Consider the following 22,844-nt stretch of genomic DNA (forward strand, 5'->3'; position numbering starts at 1 on the left):
AGCGTATTTTTAAGCGAGTTACAGCTGCGGTGTGAAAGGCTACATAGATTAATATAGTAGTGTGTTGTTTGTGGCACGTCGAGCAGCACCTTTACTGCATCTGGCGTGAAACAGGCTTTAAAATACATATCAGTATTTTTGTCTTGTGTTTGAGACAAAGGTAAAAAAATTGGAAGTGACAAGCAATGCAACAAATTATGTATCTGTCTGATTACATTTAAATAGTGTCGAAAAAGCAGAGGAATAACTCTAGTCCTACTGGTTAATATGGATCTGAGAAAGTGGCCTAAAATGTATCAGATTTCTACATCCAGTCATGTAAGTTTTGACCTGTGCTGAAAGCTTAAAGGCAGAAGCTGCATTTGGCGCCTCTTATTTACCTGTAATCCTCTTGTTGTTAACAGGATAACACTGGTTCTGGCCTGCCCTATGGACCTGAAGAACTTCCCTATGGATGTGCAGACCTGTATAATGCAGCTGGAGAGCTGTAAGTACACTCTGCTCCTAACGGCCAGCCGGCCAGGATTTATTCGCTGGCTCAGAGATGGATGCTTTGCTGGCTCGTAGGAAGAGATGAAGAGCACAGTGATTTAAGTCCTACCTTCAAGTAGATCCAGCAGTCAGTGGGGAGATGCTGCAGGCTCAGGCTGCTGGCTGCTCCTGCCCTTGCTCTTATAGATTTTTTATTTAGTTATTGTTCTCAGGGGTGCGGCACATTCAAGCAATTCGGTGCTTAGCGCAAGAAAGCCGTGTCAGAAGTGGTTTGGCGTGATCGGCTATGCAATGCTTGTTCTCTGCTTCATGAGCGTTAATCTGTCCAGATTATGAGCTTCACCTTTCCTCTCAGGTGTAAACTCCTTTTGTGTTTGCCCTAGGGGTGGCCAATATGCCAATATCTCATATCGTTATCGGGGTAAATTACATTGTAGTATGCTTTTGCGAATGTATCTGAGTATCTTCAGCAGGTCTAGAACTCCTGAACACTATTAGAACCAATAGGTGTTTGCTTGGCTATTAAAAAGACTTTTGATTTGTAAAAAGACAAATGTATCATATACAAAACAATTTAAGATGTTGTCAGTTACATCTTAACATATAAATTTAAGGTGTTATATATAATAAATATATATATTTAGATTTCTGTCACAACTGTAGCTGTTTTTTTGTTTTGTCTGCCCGTAACAAACGACCTGTTAACGAAAGATGTTAATCACTTTTATTCTGGCTGTATTTCAGAAATGGATAAATATGATTTAAACGTCTCCTCGTTGGAGTCTAGTATTATTTATAGGTGTCATCCAACTAGGGCTGCACAATATTGAAAAAAAAAACTGACATTACGATATTTTTATAAATCTGCCATATTAAAAAAAAGTTAGTGATCCGCATGTCATTATATTAATAATGCCCTCTGAGTATTGAATATTTTAGTTATATAAATACTATTGGGCTGATATATAATCTGTCATGGAAAATGAGAACATTGTACATTTTTCTTTTGTATAAATTCAGTTTTCCTTACATGACATTGCACGATGTGACTATTGTAGCCCTGTTTGGTAAATCAGTGCTTAATGTAAAATCAGGTGAGCTGGGGCTGAAATTAAACACGCCCATGCGCTGGCTGGAGGCAACCAAGAGAAATCTGGAACCAGGATCTCAATTACTTTCTTCAGAATGAGAAATTTGTGTAATACTGTATTTATGTTTGCCTGCATCTAATGTCTAATCTAATGTTCTGATGTGGACTGGTGAAACTCTTACTGCTGAGAGAAATGGTTTTAAATAATGTGCCCAGGTCTCTCCATGTCTGCCGGGTACTGTACTGGATACTGTTGTATTTTTGCCATATCGCCTGCCCCTAATTAGCCTCTTTTTTCTACCAGTCGGCTACACGATGAACGATCTGATATTCGAGTGGGACGAAAAGGGGGCGGTGCAGGTGGCTGACGGGCTGACGTTACCCCAGTTTATCCTGAAGGAGGAGAAGGACTTGCGCTATTGCACCAAGCACTACAACACAGGTCAGCTGCTTCCACACACACACACACACACACACACACAGGGAGGCTGGGAGAGATTGTGAGAGCTCCCCTGCTATTTCTGTAGTGCAGAACCAGCACAGCCTATAACACATACACACACACACACATGCTAAGACTGCACAGTGTGGACGATGTGCTTTATTGTGATTACACTGCTGATTAAAATGCCAGTGCAAACAAATACCGTGATTTTGATAAAAAATGGTCCTTCATTGTATCAGGGGAAATCATTTTAAAAGTGTTTGATAGGGGAGATACAGCTTCTCTGAATAGGCTTAGCCTAAATCTAACCCCTCTGTGTGGATGCTGTACTCTTGCCTGGTTAGCTCTCACTAAGAGTTATGTACATGATTACAGCCATCAATAAGATGATAACATAGTATTAAAAAAAATCCTGTGATTTATAACGACTTGTGTTTTGTGACATGGTGCATTCTCATGCTGGAAGTAGTCGTTAGAATATAGGTAAATTGCAGCCATGAAGGGATGCACATGGTCAGCCACCGTATTCAACTGGCATGATGGCAAATGGCAAATGTGGCATTCAAGTGATGATCAGTCGATATTATCAGGCCCAAAGTGGACAAAGAAAACGTCCCCCTGACCATTACACCACCTCCAGGTGGTTGGGTTCATGAATTCATGCTGTTAATGGCAAGTTCTGACCTTCCATTTGACTACTTCAGTTTCAGCAGAAATTGAGAAATTTCTCTGATGCATTCTTGTCTTTTGGAGCTGCCTAGTTTTGATAAGCCTTTGTCCAGTGCAGCTTTAGCTTTCTGTTCTGGCCTGTTCTGGCCAGAATTGAAACCCAAAGTGGTGTTCTGCTGTTGTAGCCCATCTGCATCAAGGTTGTATGTGTTGAGCATTGTGAGGTGCTTTTCTGCTCACCACAATTGTACAGAGTAGTTATCTGAGTTACTGTAGTCAGTTCAGATAAGCAGTTCTGGAAATACTCTAGAACCAGCCTGCCTGGCACCGACAACCATGCCTTGCTCAAAATCACTAAGATCACATTTTTCTTTATAATAAATTGTTTGTCGGAATGCAGTCAGCATGCTGTTCTTGGACATGTTTAACTATATCTTCTACCCCTCATTAATTTGTGCCCTACTCCTCCCACCCACATCATGTAGAGCTATGATTGGTTAAGATGGTCACAGTAAGATAAACACTCTTGATTGGTTGGTGGCATATTTTGCAAAATCATTATTGCATTATTAAAAGTCAACACTGTAGTTATGCTTAACAAATGATATTTGGTGCAGCCCTACACACATACATGCTATTAATACAATACATATTACGACACAGGGGTTACGATTCAGTATATTGCTATGTATTGCAATATTGTAAACAATTCTTTATATTTAAATGATAGTAAAATTGACTGTACAAAAGCACAATATCATATGGATAAAAAAGAACCTTTTTTATCCAATCAGAACAGTGGGATCTGAAGACACTGCTATCTAGAGGTCGGGGTTTACTCCCAACACTAAATGAACCACTATATGCCACCAATCTTTACATATAAACTATTGATTAAAAAACAATACTGTGCGTTTGAGAATCAATACAGTGTCATAAAACATAATATCGCAATACACAGATGAATACCCACACATACACCTATGCACAGACATACACATACACACACACACACACTACCATTCCTTGTTACCGTGAGTGTTTGGAGCAGATAATAGTGTGTGGCTGCAGTAGAAGCAGTGTGGCTATGCTCTGTTTCTCCTTCATGGTCGTTCAGTTGGGCTGAAAACCATCTGTTCGGTTATCCTCGCCAGTCAGGATTTGTTACCCTCCAGATAAAGTGGGGAAAAAGGGCTGAAGGCCAATCTAGCCAGGATCTAAAATAGAACAGGCCAAACCAGACAGGGAGGAAGGCACTGTGGCCCTATTGTTGTTTCCTTAGGAATTAAGAGGTGTAGAGACTGTGGGAAGATGAAGGTCATCAGGGCGATGTCTGGGCTCTTTCATGTGCAAAAAGCAGTCACACATGGCTGTTTTAGTCGTAGGAGCCGTATTTGGTGTGTGAAAACGTGTGCAATTTACTTCACAGACGTTCTTGACGTCTCCACGTCAAATAAATTGAATGTTCAATTCCACATTTCGGTTTGCTCATTCTAATGGCATATCTGAAACATTTTTCCATTCGCCAAATAAAATCCACGCAATTCAGCCCAGCTTGACACCACTCAAGTGATAGAGCTGGCTGTCTGGGAGCGTGCGCATGTCTGTCTGTCTGTGACGAGCTGGAGCTCGAAGGCCGGCTGACTGCGCTCTCTCACTCATTGTAAGCTCACTCATTGTAAGCATAATGGAACAGATTAGAGTAAGCCGAGCAAGTGAAGAGGTTGTGAATGTGCTGGCTTTGAGATCTCCCTTTCTCTTTCTCTCTACTACTCTTTTCTTTATGCCTTTTCCTTTCTTGCACTACATTCCAGTCCATTGAAACCAAGGGATGGACATGGAAAACAGACTGATTCTGCTGATCGGATTCAGAAGTGCTGTTTAGCTAATGCCAGTATCAGGATTGATGGGTATTGGTATTAATGGGTATTAATATGCCATCAGAAAATGCTGGATAGGTCTCAGTAGATTAAGTGTGAAAGTCTATGTTTAGATGATCACCTTGAATTAAGCTCTTTTGTTTAATTTGTAAAGCTTTGTAGTTTACAGAAAGAAGAAATGCTGGATGGTTGGTGTGGCGCAACAGATAACACCAGAACTTGCCAGTGAGCTACCACACCATGTGGGAGACTGGGGTTCGATTCCCAGGCTGGGTGGCTGGGTGACTGTGCTGCGCTACACCAATAAGAGTCCTTGGGCAAGACTCCTAACACTACATTGGCCCACCTCTGTAATACGAGTAACCTTGTAAGTTGCTCTGGATAAAATGCCAAATGCCATAAATGTAAGAAATGAGATCGGTGTCTGTAAGATTTTAATGTCAGAACCGGAACTATGGAGTGGTACCATCTTTATTATACATAATTATTAGGGAGCAGTTTATTATATCAATTTATTACTTAAAGGAAATTCATTATTAATTCAAGAGGACATTTTTTTTAATTGAGGCAACAAATTGTTAAATTGAGGGAACCATTTATATAACTGAGGCAACGATTTATTGAATCGAGGGAACAATATATTCAATTGAAGGAACAATTAATTAAGTAAAGGGAACGATTTATTAAATTGAAGAAACAAATTGTTTAACTGGGGGAAAAATAATAAAATAAATTGAGAGAATTTAGGGAATTATTTATAAAATGAAGGGAACCAACTGGTGGATCTATTTATGTAACTTTAGGCAACAATCTATTGTTTAACTGAGGAAACAATTTATTAAACTAAGAGAACAATTTATTAAATTGAGGGACTGATTTATTTAACTAGAGGAAAGCTTTTTTTATGAAGGGATGAAAGAAACGATTTAGTAGACTGTAGGTAGGCTTACACTCCCAGGGTTCTGTAAAGCAGTAAATTTAGTTTCTTTACTTCTTGTAACATGTGTGCTATATAGCACCATTTGTACCAAAGGTTCTATAAAGAACCATCTACCAGAGGTTTACCCAGTATATGAAGAACCGTTTTACCCAGCAAAGACTCATGAATGCATTTACAGGGTTCTACAATGAAGTCTGCTTTTTGTGGAATAAAAATCCCTGTCCATATTGCAGTGAATTTGATTTGGATCAGAATTGGTCCAGTGGACTGCACTGTCAGCACATGATAAATATTGACTCAGTGTATTCTCATTTTCAAACAGCACTGGTTATTATTTTTATGTCCATGAAATGTCATTACTCAAATGAGTCATTACTGGTCTTTGTTGGGTGTGCTGAAATTCTGTTCAGTTATTTAAATATTAATCAAAATATTTGCTGCTATTTAATTGCTGATTAAATATTAAAAATACACATCCCTAGGCTAGAGGGATTACTGCAGTATGCTGTCTCTGCTTGTGGCCTTGTCACCTTTCCATTTTAGCTCGGTGGTGAAACACCAGCCAGAACCCTGAGGGTCTCCCACCCTCGCCCCTCCATCTCCCCGCTCTCCTCCCCCCAGCATAAACACACTCTTCAAGGGCGAACCGTCTCCCCAGCTAGGCCTGTTTTTACACTACACACACACACACACACACACACACACACACACACACACACAAACGCTCCATTGGTCCCTGATCCACCGTTAACTACTACTAATAATAAATGAGTAGTTTGGTAGTTTTTGTTTCTTTAGTTTTGAACATGAGCTTAAAGACTAATAATAAGCTAGCTACATAATAAGCTAGCTATAACTTATAATAAGATAGCTATAATCTAGCTGTAACATAATAAGCTAGCTAGATAATAAGCTAGCTATAACCTATAATAAGCTAGCTATAATCTAGCTGTAACATAATATGCTAGCTAGATAATAAGCTATAACTCATAATACACTAGTTAGATAATAAACTAGCTGCATACATTGGCCTTGCAGCAAATCTTAAGAAACTTTGGATACCAAACATTTCTTGGCAAAAATTGTAGTGGAAATGTATGTTAATGTAATGACTTTTTGTATAATAATGTTTCGCTTATGTGTTGCTTATTTCTGATTTGTAAGCCGCAGTCTGGTATGTTTAGCTCAGGCTCTTCTGGCCTGTCCTCTGGAATCAGTTCATTTTGTCTTTGTTTTCTCTTAATCAACCCCCCTCCCCTCCCCACCGGGCGCCTGTGGAGAAGCCAGGCCGTAGATGTAATTTTAATTATTGTGTTGGTTATTGTAGCGCCACAGTTGTATGTTATGTACTTTTTCTGCTCACTGAATTGTTTACAGTCCTCAGTGATTATCAATGGGAGCACGTTTAGCATTCTGTTTGCTGTGTTGTGTTGTGAAGTCTTTGGCCTTATGAGGCCCACAAAAAACACTAAATTATATGTCTATGTATAGCATGGAATTGTACTGTAAGACTATGCTGTGCATTATCATAAATATATAATATTGCTGAGGAGCACAAGTGATTGTGAATTTGTACATCATCATGCAGGGCTTCTGTAAGGTTCTGCGTATTTCCTCTCAAGATGAAATGTACATTGCTTTTTGGAATCGGGCACATTTACAATGTTGTGGAGCTCGGTGTGGTTAGTGGTGTTTGCTAGCTCTGCTGATACTGTGCTTTAATTTAGAAAAGAGTCTGATCAGTCCTGATACTTGGATTCAGTGCAGTACAGTATATGAGAAAAAGCAGCCCAGTAATCTTTAGATAGCAGTTTTTCTGGTGCATTGGGTCGGTCATTAGTCCTATCTTATAGTAAGTTCTTCTAATAACTGTGTAAATACACATTTACAGTCGTACAACAACAATGTAACTACTGGTGATGCAGTCACACGTACAAGTGAATTACAGGTGTGAATACATTACTCTTGTAATGTGAGGGTAATAACAGCAAAGTCGAGGTCAAGTTTATCATTCAGATACTAATTCTAATGCAGAAACTGTTTTTTGGTAACTGTTTGGTTTAGCATGTCTTGTAGTGTGCTACTGGGTTCTGTTTCAGGGCCTATGAACTTCTTGTTAACTATGATAATAGAGTAGTTATGAATGAAGAAGTCCTAACAAGCCCTTCCTGATTTGAAGGTAGTGTGTTTGGGGGAAAAACTAAAATGTGCAGAATAAGCTGGGTTTGGAACCACTTCATTAAAGTACTGATCTGTTATTGATGTATAGTGATTGATATATAACTAGTGCTCTGCTTTCTAAAATCCATAGATTATGAAATTCATAAAAGCATTATCAAAATAACAGATGTCTGTCACTTAGGTTTAAGGGGTTCTTATGTCACTACAATTTCATTTGCCTCATCTTGTACTGACTTAAGCTATTCATTCAGGTAGAAGGTAGCTAATTTGTTACTGATCTTTTTAGTAATTAAAACTGAATAATCTGAATAATCTTATTTGGTAATTCATTTTAAGATAAGAAATATATTGTCACTGACACACAACCTTGCATCTCTCAAATGCCAGCTTATACCGCAAATGGAAAAAAAATCTTTACTTTCAATGGATGTCCAGGGCATTTTGAAGGGCTTCTGTTGGTGCAGACGTCCGTCAGTTTGTCCTTCACATGTCAAAAAGTGAAAAATGCCAAAAAAAGCAAGTACATGAAATAAAATCCAGAGTTGGCTACCCAGAGAAAATGCATCATTTTTTCTCTAATTCTTGGTTACATGCCCCTCTACCTTAATCCCCTTTTCCATGTAGACACAACACTGACACTCCCACAATTCAGGATCACAACAGTAGAGTTCATAGGTTCAAAACCATCTGTGACATATTTAGCATACATGGCTGTGACCAAACACTGGGACACTCTAACTGACCAGCAATCACCAAACCTCAGCCTCAGTTCTCTATCTGGAACAGCAGCCGAAATGCATGAATTCAAGCTGAATCGTGCACCCAGTTCTTGTAAGAGTGGGCTAAAATAGACCCTCTGGAATTACCAGTTTAATCCTCACCTGACAGGATTAGGATATGAGGGGATTCCCCTGTGCACCGGTGCTAACTGTATTTGTGTGGTGTGTGTTTCAGGGAAGTTCACGTGCATCGAGGCCCGCTTCCATCTGGAGAGACAGATGGGTTATTACTTGATTCAGATGTACATCCCCAGCCTGCTGATTGTCATCTTGTCATGGGTGTCCTTCTGGATCAACATGGACGCCGCCCCTGCTCGCGTTGGCCTGGGCATCACCACTGTGCTGACCATGACCACTCAGAGCTCAGGGTCCAGAGCCTCTCTGCCTAAGGTCAGCCTGGTTAAGAGACACCACATTTTCTCTCTCTCTCTCTCTCTCTCTCTCTCTTTCTCTCTCAACCTCAACCCTCTGCCCTCCTCTCTTTCTGTCTCTCAACATTCTCGTTGAGATCATTAATCACACATGTGATTGCAGTCAAGAGTGCATTTTGTAGTCAGTGATTTAGCACTACAGCTCCAAGACACTCACCAGAGTACTTGATCAGCGCTGGGTAGCGCTGATAAAATTTAATATCACAACACAATATCAGAATATCACAATATCCAGTGACACTTGTGTTTGCATGAATGAAGTTAATCAGAGTATGCTTTCTGAGTGCTGCTACTATGTGCTAAAAGGAGGTCTTACAAACCTGACAGTTATAAACAGAAGGAAAAGTTATTTTTTATAAAATTATAATAATTTTTTATGTATTTGAGCTATTATTCCAAAACAATCTATGGCACAAAGGCAAGTTTAAAGTTTGATATCTACCAATATATATATATATATATATATATATATATATATATATATATATATATATATATATATATATATATAATGGACCAGTTCCTATAAAAGGCCACCAATCATGGAAAACTGAATTTCACTGGCATTATTGAAATAAAGACGTTGGAAGTAATATGTAAAAACTTTTATGGCTTCAAAACATACGGTTAAATCTTACAATTCAGCCACAATACAGGGCAGCCAATCAGAATCAAGAGTTTGTTAATTTCTTAAATCGTATTAGTTTCATGAGGACTGGACCACATGAAGAAATTTGAATTCAGCCCCAGTTCTGTAATTTAAGCTATATCTCTTCGGAGAGACTGTGAGCGGTGTATCTGTCACATTGATTATAAGCCTTGAAATTGAATTGATTTTCTAATTAAATCTGCCCGCACACTCCTCAACAGCTTGTAATGACCTTTTTTTTACATTATGTGAGACTCCACGTACTGTTTTTGGAACAGATGTTCCACTAAACCAAGGAGATGAACTCTATGTGATACAGTTTTGCTAGAGCAAGACAGTCATGCTAATCATCATCCCGTTGTGCTTGGATTCAGCTAAATGTAGAAATCCAGGGATGGGGGAATAAGGAATGGGATACTGAAAACTTAGCACTGTACCTGTAAGGTTTAAAAAGCAGTGTCACATATATTGAAATTATGTCACCACATTATTAATTGGACTGGAAAAAAATAAAAACTCAAAAAAATGAATACAGTGTAGTAAATAAACAGAATTGTTATAGGTAGGTTTTCTACAGTGGTATGCCAGTTTTAACCTCTCAGTGTCTTTTGTCACTCAAAACACTCACATTTCCAAAAAAGTACAGGAGACTTTCAGTTACAGTCAGTGTATAAAGAAAAAGAAATATTCAGTCAGTTTGGAGCATTTCTATTGGTCTATTCATCATCACATTTTAACACAATGTAAAGAACAACTGCCAGATATTTGAATGAGAACATACAGAAACGCTCCAAGAATGGCAAGAAAGTTTTTTTTTTCTTCTCCTTGAAGTTGCCATTTTGGAGATACAGGGGTTTTGTTAAGCCGGCAATATATCAGTCTTCAAGGTTTATTACCAAAACAGCCTGTTTACTTCTTAGAGACTAAGATATGGAAAATGGCCATGTGAATTATGAATTATGCCTGTTTCTGATGCATAAAAGAGACACTAATGTCATGAATGGGTATCAGGAGGTAAAGAATACAAGAACAATTGTAAATAAAAAAGATTGGCCTTTTGATACCAAAGAGGACAAGAAAAAAATTTATCTCACTATATCCACACTGCATGTCCAAATGTTTGTGGATATCCCTTCTATTGAATTCAGCTACTTTAAGTTGCACCCATTGCTGACACAGATGTGCAAATGCACACACACAGCTTGTCTAGTCTCTGTAGAGAAGTACTGCCAATAGAATAGGACTCTCTGGAGCAGGAGTTGGGGGATGAGTTGGGGAGTTGGGGGATGAGGTGGGGTGGTGATCATCCAACATCCTAACCTCACTAACGTTCTTGTTGCTGAATGTAATCAGATCCTAGAAAGCCCCCCTTCTTAATACCTATGATTTCAGAAGAAACAATGAACAAGCAGATGTCCCAATACTTTTGTCCATATAATTTATTATCTCTGTCACTATATCTAAATCTACCTCTGTCTGTCTCTCTCTATCTGTCTCTCACTATCCGTCGCTCACTTTCTCTCAGTGTGGATGAAGAGATTAAATTTCTGCTTTGCGTGATCTCCCAGGACTGTATAATTATGCTCTGTAATGTTGTTCCCCACTGTTTGTAGACATTAGGAGATTTGTATGCTCTGAAAATTTGAAGCGTGCCTCCTATTCCATTGTGCTGTCACAATAATCACCAGACGCGCCAGACGAGGGACGGTGCACGCATGCTGTGTTTAGTGTTCAGAGACGATGCACTGATTTGCTGCATTGGTGCCGGCTTACGGATAGAAACGGCCGTATTCAGCCCTTTTCCTCGTGGCATTCATTATACTGCCTCCTCCTTGGTCCTTCCAGATTTATCACACACACCCTCATTTCATCAGGATTCTGTTCATTTGGGCTTTTTTCCTCTCTCCTCATCTCTTTCTCTGTTGTTCCCTCTCTCTCCCTCCTCAATAATAACCACAAGGGATGCACATTATTCGATCTTTAGGAGACGATTCATGTTTGATTATAAATCTAATCTCGTTGGAGGTGATGTTATAGTCTTGTATCTTATAAATGAAGGAGAAGTGAGGTGTAGTGTGGTGCATCTGGGCGAGAGAGGGAGCGCATCGGGACCAGCAGGCCGACCCTCACTCTCTCTTTCTCTCTCTAACTCTCTCGTTCGTATGATGCCCCATGAACCATGCACTCAGTAAAGCCTCCTAAGCTGCCTTTACTGGCTCCTTAAATGCAGTGGCTCTCTACCAACCAGACAAGCCTGCAGCCAAACTCTTTATAAGCCCAAGACAGAGCTTTCACACATCTCACATATCTGAGCATTTACATGGGTCACCGTCTGCTGAAATGAAGGGGGTGTTTAATATCTAAATTCTAGTACTAATAGTGGTAATAGGGAAGAAAAGACATGGAAGACATTCCCTTTATTACGGGAACAGCTGCTCATCCTGCATTTCTTCTGAAATCAAAAATATTAAAGGGAAGTTGATTTTGTTGTAGTGTCAGCCTCGACTCTTCTGGGCTGGCTTTACTTTGCTCTCAGCCATATAAGCATTAGAGAAAGTCAGGTACTGATGTTTGATGATCATGATTTGGATCATAAGTTCCACTCCAGCTCATCCTGGAGCTACAGACAGTTCCACTGCTTCACAGCTCAATGCTGAAGGACTTAAAACAGACAGTGCTTGGCATTGGGCACAGTGACTTGAAGCTAATGTGCAGCTGCTCTAGAACATGTCACTCTACTGGGGATTATAGGGGAAATATAAATACTACTGGGGAAATATAAATTAAATATTTAGGTTCTACAAAGGGTTCTTTGAGCAAAGGCACAGAAGAACCGTTTTTGTAAAAGAAATTGAAGCACCCTACAGTTGGTAAAGAGCCTATTTGCCGACTACTTTAAGCCTTTAATAGGTTTTTCACACAAACATCTCTCATACCAAAATGGGTCCTTTATGGCATCGTTCACAGAACCTTTTGTAGCACCTTTGTTTTTAGGAGTGTGTAATCTTCTGAATTTATGAAATCTCAATCTTCTAATGAATTTTATGGAATTTTGTTTTGAAACCAATTTCTGAAATCATGTAATTATGTAGGCTGTTGCCTAATAATTTAATTGCTGTTAATAAAGATACATGCTCCACAGCAGGGCTACAGGGCTACAGTTTTTAATTTGCTGGGTTTTACTCAAGAATTCTTTATCCCATGCATCTGGTTAGCCTGAACACTGTGCTTTTACCTCCTTGCCTGTCTGAGGAAAGGCCTCTGAGGAGATTTTGATTAAAATGGGCTTATGTTTTTTACGACTCTCCCCAACTGGCAACTTTTGGACCCTTCGGCAGAGGAGTGTGTGACTCACCAGTGAACCGTGGGCCAGGCAATGACTCAACAGCTATGTTTTCTCCATGTGCTCGCTCCACACTGCCAACCCTGACTCTGTGCCTCCACTGCAGGTCTCCTATGTGAAAGCCATCGACATCTGGATGGCCGTGTGCCTCCTGTTCGTCTTCTCCGCTCTGCTGGAGTATGCTGCTGTCAACTTCATCGCCCGCCAGCACAAGGAGCTGTTGCGCTTCCAGCGGAGGAGACGGCACCTCAAGGTGAGCAGTCCTACACACACTAAAGCATGTCACCGCTCAGCCTCTTCTCGCAGTAAAGCATTATTGCTTCAGTGCTATTAAATTCTAGGACGAAACCAACCATGCTGGGCCAAAATCCAAAGCCAAAAAACATACGCCAGACTTTCTTTTGCATAAAATATATTTTCTCTAATCATTTTATTCTGGCTAATACAAGCTAATGGAAAACTCGTATTATCATCATACTGTTTTGTCTAAAAGTGGTACCCATTACAAATGATGAATGATTAGTTTGTATGTATAGTTTGTTTTTCAATCTCATTTTTATCTTCTTTCATTTCATCCTGCAAGATGCAATATAAGCCAAATTATATTGACCATGATTCCTTTTATAAAAGCAATAAAAGAGAAATTTATATCCTAGGGGGTGAATAATTTTTTATAGGCACTGTAAATACAATATCAGTGAGACATCAAGTTAGATATAAAAAACTATGTTGAAATTAGTCTAATTAACCTGTTTCCTTGGTGGCCACCGTATCTATTTTTTTACTAATGTGATGCCTCACTGATATTGTTTTTACAGTGCCTATAAAATCTCCTTGGATTTTTTTTTTTTCAATTTTATTGCTTTTATAAATGAAATCATGGTCAATATATAATTATTATTTTTTTAATAATTATATATATATGTGTGTGTGTGTGTGTGTGTATGTATATATATATATATATATATATATATATATATATATATATATATATATATATATATATATATATATATGTATGTTTCAAAGTGGAAACAGCAATATATATATATATAAGTGGTTGCATAAATATTCACCCTTAAATTGACTGACTTAATTCAGTTCCAGGCAACTGGTGCTAGTATTCTCACAGTTGTGAAATTGAGCTCACCTGAGTGCAGTGATTGTTTCTCAAGTGACTGTAATATAAAGACACCTGTCTGGAAGGTCCAGTTAGTTTGCCTATACACACTCTCACATGCCTTTGGTTCTGTCAAGACACACATACTTTACTCACAGACAAACATTCACATGCGTTTAGTGGGGCTGCGTTCAGAGGTACGCACACTCATCCCGTATACACACACTACAGTCCCTGTACACACTTTGTTAAATATTCACTTTGTTAAATATTCAGGGCCTCAGTGGTCTAATGTTTGCATTAGGAAGTACAAAACACACAGAGAGTTAATATTTCATCAGGGAGAGTGCTGAGGATAATTAGATTCTGGGCGGAACAGCAGTGCCTGTGGAGTAGTGCTGCTCTATAGCAATTCAGCGAGGAGCACCCAATTTCATAACATCAGCTTTAAGCCATGCTTAGACATAGAGTGCTCGGATAAGGAGCTGAAGGAGCTGTCCAATTTGAAATGAAAACATCTTACAAGCATGTTAGCCGGGCGGTACTTCTAGCTCTATTTATCTCATAGCAGGATCATCCTTCATCCTCAAGGAGCATTTCTAGACAAATATTCAGTAGCAGATACTGGATAACTCTAATAACCATATAGTAGACATCAGTAACGTTAATAGCACAATCCCGAACTGTCTATGGTCTTGATTTTTTTACTCCCTTTTAATTCAAAACTGTGTAATATATGTACAACAAAATTTTTAATTATAAATAATGATTCATTTAAGAATGACATCAGCACTTTATATGTTCAAATATTTGTAGACACCCCCTTCTAATGAATGCATTCAGCTACCTTAATTTATGCCCGTTGTTGACACACACAGCTTGTTTAGTCCCTGTAGAAAAGTATTGCCAATAGAATAGGACTCTCTGGAGCAGATAAACACGACCCTATTGGCATCATGTCTAATGCTAGAGGGGTATAAAGCCCCCCAATCACTGAGCTGTGGAGCAGTGCTACTGTGTTCTCTGGATTGATGGTGCTCCATCCAGTACTTTTAGGATGAGTTAGGAAGTTTAAATGAAGTGGGGTGGTGATCATCCAATATCCTGACCTCACTCATTTTCCAAAATCTAGTAGAAGGCTTTCCCTGGACAGGAGAGACAGTTACTCTAACAAGAGCAGGATGAACTTTTTTAATACCAATGAATGAGCAGGTGTCCCAATACTTTTGTCCATATGGTGCCTATGGAGTACCTGTAAAAACTAGTTTGAAAAACAGCGCCCCGGCCCACATTTTCTCTGTGTTTACACTAATCTCCTGTTGGTCTGTTTGAGACACACTGCAGAGCTCTGTTTGTTTCCTAACGCACTGTGCTGCAATGCCATGCATTGAAAGCTAACATTGGAAGTGCTTTTTTTATTAACATAATTATACAGATGATCTGTAAACACTGTAAATCTAAAAGCTAACACAGGCAGGGACTGATGAACACATGGGAGATCTTTACAAAGAACCATCGGGCAGCGAATACACTCGACTGCTTTCACAGCAGCCAATCATTACAAGCCGAATTCTCAATGTTTATAGGTTTATAATTTCACTGGCAAGCACCACATTTCAGTATATATCGCTAAAGCCATGTCAACCCCCTCATACACAAAAGTTGATGCCACTCTGGACAAATGGTGCTGTTATAATACGAAGAGTTTGTTTGCATATATGTGGAGCATGATTAGACAACAGTTCTCTCTGAGAACGAGATTTTAGAGGTGTGCTTTGTGTTTGTGGTCAGGAATGAAAGGTGGCTCTAAAAGGAAAATATAGTTCCAGTGTTGTTGTGTTCACCGCCTCCTAACCACTAGAGGCTGCGTTTCTTTGAATCTTGACTTTAACTGGAATGTGTCTAAGCAGAAAAGTGGTGAGACATCGAAACATAACCGTTCCATAAGCTCTCATTTCAGTGCGCTTTGCTGTAGCGAGCGTTTTTCAGAGGAGGTGGGTTTACAGTTATTCCCACAGTTAAGAAAAAAAAAAGCTCAAAATAAATCCTGAATCCCATTGTTGTAATCCCCAGCCCAATAGGTGCAGAAAGATTAGTGTCCTCTTCCCCCAGCTCTCTCCAGGTAAATCCAGCACAGAGAAAAGTACACAGTTCACGCTGATAGCACCCTCCGCCATTCAGCAGCCCCCAGCAAACAGCACAGCCTGCAAATCCAACAGTCTGGCATGAATGGCCCAATTCGCCCTGACCGCTATGGGACACAACCTCATGAATAAGTTGGTGAAATTCCAGATGGTATCACTAGAAATGTGATTAAAAAATTAGTGTCTATTTTAGCAGAACTGCAGACTAATGTTTAGGCATGTGGTACAGCAGAATGTCACGCCGCCCGGTTCTCCAAACGTAGCCCACCAGCCTGCAATCTCCATCTCCTTATTCATCAGATCGTTACGTCATGGCCACGAGTGCTCCCTCCGCCAATCACAGACTGTTTCACAGATCAGTGTCACCGGAATAGTAACACTTGACACCTGTGTGTAATCATGTCTCAGAGTTTATCTTCTCATTGCGAAGTATTGTCACTGTTTCACGTGCGTACTGAGCGCTGTTTATTGGACGTATTACTCGTGTACTGACCGTTTCCGCCTCTCGTTGCCCCTTTTGGAATGGCTCGTTTTTTTCTCTTTTAGATTTTTAGACCCTCACCTGTTCTCCTGTGTATGATATCTATGTATCCCCATGCCTTGCATTACTGTATTCTCGTTGCTGACCTGTGCCTGTTTGCTGTCCCTTCTGTTGGCCTGCTCTTTCTACATTAAACCAGCTTCACTGTTTATCTCCCACGAACGTCTGCTTGGACTAGTAAGGACAGCATCTCAACACTGTCCCAATTATGATGAAGTTTTCCCACAGTGTAAAAGGTAGCTGCTGCTGTTGCATGTTAAATGATGTAGGACCGCTAAAGTCCAGTAAAATGTATGTACAAGGTAATGACATTTCCCACTAGTATTTGGGATATTAAAGAGTAGAGTTAGAGTAAATATTATACCATTCATAGACCTGCAGGCATTTTCTCTATCCCTTAATCAATTAAAATGGGTTAAGGAAATCCTAAAAACACAGCAGCTTTCATGCACCATCACATCTTATCCCTTAACACATATGAAGTCACTACTTATATTAAAGTAATAACTTTAATATAAATCTAACACACATTCTACAAGTCTACATGTAAGACTAACAACATTTCAGTAGCAAGAATGAATAATAATATGAATATTCTGAAATATATTAGAGATTCAAAGATGCTGAATTGTTATGGACAACAAAGTGACATGTTTACTCTTTAGCCAAAGCTTTGAGGAGTAGGTGAAGAGTAATCTGAATAATACTATATAGGATAAGGGTGTAAAAGGGGTATTGTAATATATATTGTTTGGATGTTTTGTTTGCACCATATAAAGTGGATGAATTAGAGTCCTGGAAATAGCGCAATTTGTAGGTTTCTTGCGACCCAAAGCATTTAAAGTGATCAAAACGCTTCTTTGTTATCTTGTTAGTTTATATCCTTGTCAAATTAAGCCAAAGACAATAAAACCAAGACAAATTAAGCAAAGACAAAGACAACCTTTTTGCCCCTGCCTCAAAACACTTGATGTCACTGGATTTCAGGGGCAGGGAAATACCAGCGCTTACCTCTGCTCTCGGCTGCACATATAAGCTCAAATACGGCCCAACTTCTCATACAAAATCCTCCTGTCCCTCTGTCACTGTGGCTGCCTGTGTGTGACTCCGTGTCTGTTTTGAAACACCCACTTTTCACAATCCAATCACATCCTGATGGATAACATCTTATCCTGCCTGCAGTGATCTACTCCCGGCATGTTGTGTTCCATCTAAAAAATGGTAGTGACCTGTTACTGTTGCTACTGACAGGTCCTGATTCACACACGACCCAACGATTTACTTTACCTTCTTTTATTGGATTTGCATTAAATGGTCTAGTGCTTCACAATAATGGCTATTAACTAGTAACCATGATTATTTCCTATTAGCAGTACTTCTCTACAGTGACTAGACAAGCTGTGTGTGTGTGTGCATCTGCACATCTGTGTCAGCAACTTAAAGCAGCTAAATGCGTCCTAAGGAGGGGTGTCCACAAACATTACTGTTGGTTCTTTGCTTTAGCACTGATGCTATTAGGCTAATGTAGCTAGTAGTGGAAGCTTATACACCTACTAATTAGCATTGTGTAAACCGCTCACATTGCTACACTTGCCTGAAACTTGCCTGTATGGGTTTGTGAAGTAACCTCAAAATAGAAGACTGAGCGAGACCCTCCTGCAATATTTCTTCCAGCTCTCTCCTGCTTTAGCAGAAAATCTGTACCGTTTGTCCCACTTCTGCCTGCAACCTCATTGTTTCGTCGTGCTCCCTCCCACAGAAAGTGTAAGAAACAGCAGTCTGTCGACATAATAGGATATGATAGAGCAAGAAGATATGATATCTAATGTTAGACGGTTAACTCGCTTTAGCTTGGTTCAATAATATAATATAAATAATAATAATAAATAATATGTTTAATTATTTATGAAAAATCTGCCAATAATGTTTAAACCTAGTCTGAGTGTTGACAGGATTCAGTTAGATAATTCATTTTACAGGTGTAAATGTTTTGATTTTCTCACAGGTCAAAAAATACCATTCATTATAACCAGAATTATTAGTTGTAGGGAAAGAAAACAAATCTAAATGTACAAATTTAATTTTAGCATTCCTTAAAAACATAAATAATATGTAAAACCTTATGTAGCATTTTTGTAATTTTAATCCTGAAATATCAACATGTAAGATGCCACAAAAATAATTGTTTAAATTTTTTGTCATGTTTTGTAGATCAATATGGTTCTAAATAGCAGTAAACATTTTTTATGAACCTTAGTTGTGCATATTTTTTCAGCATTATGTTGATATTCCTACCTCTACTGATCACGATGACAGTGTGATTTATTGTGCAACCCTCACGCAGCCCTCCACAGTTCAGCTCAGCGACGAGGGAGAAAATGGCTGAGTCTCTTGTAAGCATAGTATCGCAGTCCTCCAACGGGACGCTGCGGACTGATCAATGTTTAGCAGGCTGAGTGGTAGCAGCAGGGCTGCTGCAGTATCACCACCCTGGCTAATGAAGCACCATGGCCATGGTGATCCACCGCTGGGCTCTGACCCTCCATCTTGCCTCGCAGGGGCCATCACTCAGCCGCCCAGCGCTGTCACTGCCCCGCACTCCACAATAAAAAAAAATTCCCCAGCATCTGCACAGGAGCTTATTGACCCCCTCTGCCTCAGAGAAGCAGGCAGGCAGGCAGAGCGCAGAAACAGGATTCCCCCTACTGGACAGCATGGAGACCAGTGGCTGAGGTGGAGAGGGAATCTAGAGAGGAAAGAGAGAGGGAATTTTACTCAAAACAGCAGATCTCTTCACAGAATAGGTCCATAGCTCATAGGAAATAGGTCTATGTTTGTCTGTTCTGGAGAGTCCTGTTCTATTGATAGTACTTCTTTAACTAGACAAGCTGTGTGTGTGTGTGTGTGTGTGTGTGTGCATCTGCACAGCCTTGTCAGCAATGAGTGCAACTTAAAGTAGCTGAATGCATTCATTAAAAGGGGTGTCCACAAACATTTGGATGTTGTGTATTTGGCTCTTTGCTTTAGCACTGATGCTATTAGGCTAATGTAGCTAGTAGTGGAAGCTTATACACCTTCTAATTAGCATTGTGTAAACCGCTCACATTGCTACACTTGCCTGAAACTTGCCTGTATGGGTTTGTGAAGTAACCTCAAAATAGAAGACTGAGCGAGACCCTCCTGCAATATTTCTTCCAGCTCTCTCCTGCTTTAGCAGAAAATCTGTACCGTTTGCCCCACTTCTGCCTGCAACCTCATTGTTTCGTCGTGCTCCCTCCCACAGTCCAGGACATCAAATATTTGACATGGTCTGTTCACAATTTTCTGATGACATAATATAGAAGTCATGGTTGTCTTGTTTGTTTAATTTTATTGTAAGGCAAATTCAGCAGAGGCTATTTATTCCTAATAAACACACAGCAATCATTTAACCACAGAACGTTTATTTCTGAACGTTTATTTCAGTCGTGCCATCTGGCCTTCTGAAGGCTCTGTAACTGAGTAGTCCACGAGACTCCATGCGATTTTCATGCTTTTTTCATGTGATTTTTAGGATGAGATTATTTGTTTCATTTTACATGTGCTAGTTATTACATTATCGCTTGATTTTGGCTGTTCAGAAATAATTCGCAGAGTTTTTCTACAAGCTTTCACCTGCACTAGGCTGGTTAACCATAGCTCCCCGTGCACCACACTGAACATTTGCCCAACGCAGCAAGATATTGTAGTGGGACTTCAATGGGACTTGTGGGAATGCAGACCTCTACCTCAAGTAGATTAGCTTGTGTGCCTTCTGAGGCTGTATGACACTCGGTTGCCTGTGAAATGGATCTAAGCCTCTGTATCGCATACCTGGAAAAACGCAATCTTCCGTCGCTGTCATGCAAAACCTCCCCAAAATGGCAGAGGGAACTTACTTTTCTTAATGTAAAAGGATTTCATTTTGGAGTAAGTCATTTTGCATTTCTATTGGTCCAGATTCAAATGATGTCAAAATGTAAAAAGCAGTCAGAAGCTAAGATGCAAGGTTTTTGTGGCCGCAACACTTTTCAGACAACAGGAAAAAAACCCATGTTTTGTAAAGCTATACCTTTAAGGGCTTTATTAGTGTGTGTTCTGCAGTGTCTGCTTTAACCACTGACAGGCTCAAAGTAGCTGGAGCTGAAAACAGTGCTGGAATACAGCAGGATACACAAACTACACACGAGTTCAGCGCTTGACAGGCGCACATTCTTGCTGTTTATGCCCGTACACAGCTTTGTGAATATCCAACTGAAGCGCGCCGGAACCGACCATTTGACTGCAGATGCCGTTGTGCTGTCTACAAAACAACAGGAGCGGATTAGGGAGTATCTTATTGATAGAGATTAATCAGCTCGTTAAGGCTGATTGCTGCTCGGGTGGATCGCTCGCAAGAGACCGTCTCCCCTCTCGCAACAGACACATCCTTCCAACCGCGAACACGGCAGATAAGGGCAAGGATTATCTATGTAAATAAGCAAAAGTGCGAGAGATAACTAAGCCGCTGTTAGGGATTGTGCTCCGAACGGCAGGGACGTCCTCGGTTCGAGCACTTTGGCACGTGTTCTGTGGAGAGGTGGGTTTGTGCTCTTATCTGAAGTAGCCTTACTCACTGCTGATGAGAGCAGGTATTGAAGAGTGGAGTGGGGGGATTGTGTACTGAAGGACAGAAGAGGGGGGGGGGAGCTGTAGTGTTCTTTAGTGAAGAGCGGAGTGGAGTGGAATGGTTTTGTAGAGCATGTCGGGCTTGTAGTTGAAGTCACACTAAATTGAAAGCAAATGACAGTGGCTGATTTTGTGAGAGGAATCATAACTACATGTACATTGCAGGCATTTATCTGAGGCTCTTATCCAGCACGACTTACAAAAGTCCTTCACGGTTTATTCAGAAAATATCCTTAGCTAGTTTTTGTCGGCTAGGATCCAAAACCTATGACTAAGCTTAGATACTACTGAATACAAAAGTCAGTATGGAGACCACAATACTCAACAACTGCTCTGTCTGTTTGTACTACACACATATTAAAATATCGAAGTACTGCAGTGATTTTCAATACTGTGTTGATTCTCAAAAACACACTATTTATTATTTGTTTTACATTTTTTGGTCAAATGTTTCCCTTTTTGGTAGAATTACTGCCAGTCAAGTTGATCCCGTAGCTCCCCCTAGCACTAGAAATGTTTCCCTACACTAGGAGGGTAGGGACACATGTCTACTCCGATATGTAAAGCCAGCCACCATTTGTTTGTACTTACTCCAGTGCCACATTGCTGGGTAGCCGACATATGTCCAGTCCCCAGCTCCACCGCACATGCTAATGGACGCTTAACAGTGATGACGGGAGAGAGTGCCATCTACCCACCCTGGAGAGAGCACGGCCAATTGTGGTCTCTCGGACTCCGGCTGCTGATGGCAAAGCGGCATGGTTTGCAAGCCCCGGGTCATAGTGGTCACTCGGAGCTCCTCCCAGTAACAGTTTCCTAAGGATTAGTTTACATGCAAAGATTGATTGTGTTTAAACACAGACCACTAGATAGCACTCTTGTACTCCTCAAATCCCAGTTTTCTGTTTGTGTTAAAAAAAAATTACTTAAATTTGATGTAATCCAGAACCTTGCTTACAGTATCGCAGTATATCGAAATATATTGAATCGCCGCTCTATCGTAATATACCAGGATCATATCTCCAGGTTCTTGCTAATACACAGCCCTACTACACGTCTACATATTCTCTGCTTTTTTTTGTGTGGCTGTAAATTAATTCGGATCATACACAGAGTCACGTAATGGCTGATAGAGATCTCAGAAGCAAGCGATGTTATGTAAATGTAATACATTGTAATGGAATACAGGCCGAGGGTGTGGAGATAAACGGAAAACACGTAATGCATCATCCTGACCTCGATGCCGATAATGCCAAAAGGTGACATTCAGAAAACAAGCTGTTCCAATAAGGGCGCATCTGCACCCAGTATTGTATGCAGAAAAATTTGGTGTATGAGAGATAAAAGCCAAGACGAGCCGTCACACAGCAAGCCGTATAATATGTGACATTAATCACATGGGCTGAGCGGAGGCTGTGGATGCATCAGTCGCGAGCAAAAAGCCTTGATGGATG

The 22,844-nt window shown here is 40.1% G+C and overlaps 1 protein-coding gene across 4 annotated transcripts in view; it reads left to right on the top strand.

Moving 5' to 3' along the window:
- Nucleotides 1-22,844, top strand: part of glra1 (glycine receptor, alpha 1) — a 68,792-nt gene that overhangs the window by 37,697 nt on the left and 8,251 nt on the right. For all 4 annotated transcript variants that reach the window (XR_011977900.1, XM_072663620.1, XM_072663619.1 and 1 more), the window contains 4 exons: nucleotides 405-487; nucleotides 1,887-2,024; nucleotides 8,652-8,866; nucleotides 13,006-13,152. Coding sequence is in view for 3 of the 4 variants with exons in the window: in XM_072663620.1 (XP_072519721.1) it covers nucleotides 405-487; nucleotides 1,887-2,024; nucleotides 8,652-8,866; nucleotides 13,006-13,152 (583 nt within the window). In the remaining variant the exon portion in view is untranslated. The remainder of the gene's footprint in view (nucleotides 1-404; nucleotides 488-1,886; nucleotides 2,025-8,651; nucleotides 8,867-13,005; nucleotides 13,153-22,844) is intronic.

The sequence above is a fragment of the Salminus brasiliensis genome, chromosome 19, assembly GCF_030463535.1.
Source record: "Salminus brasiliensis chromosome 19, fSalBra1.hap2, whole genome shotgun sequence".
NCBI classification, from domain to species: Eukaryota; Metazoa; Chordata; class Actinopteri; order Characiformes; family Bryconidae; genus Salminus; species Salminus brasiliensis.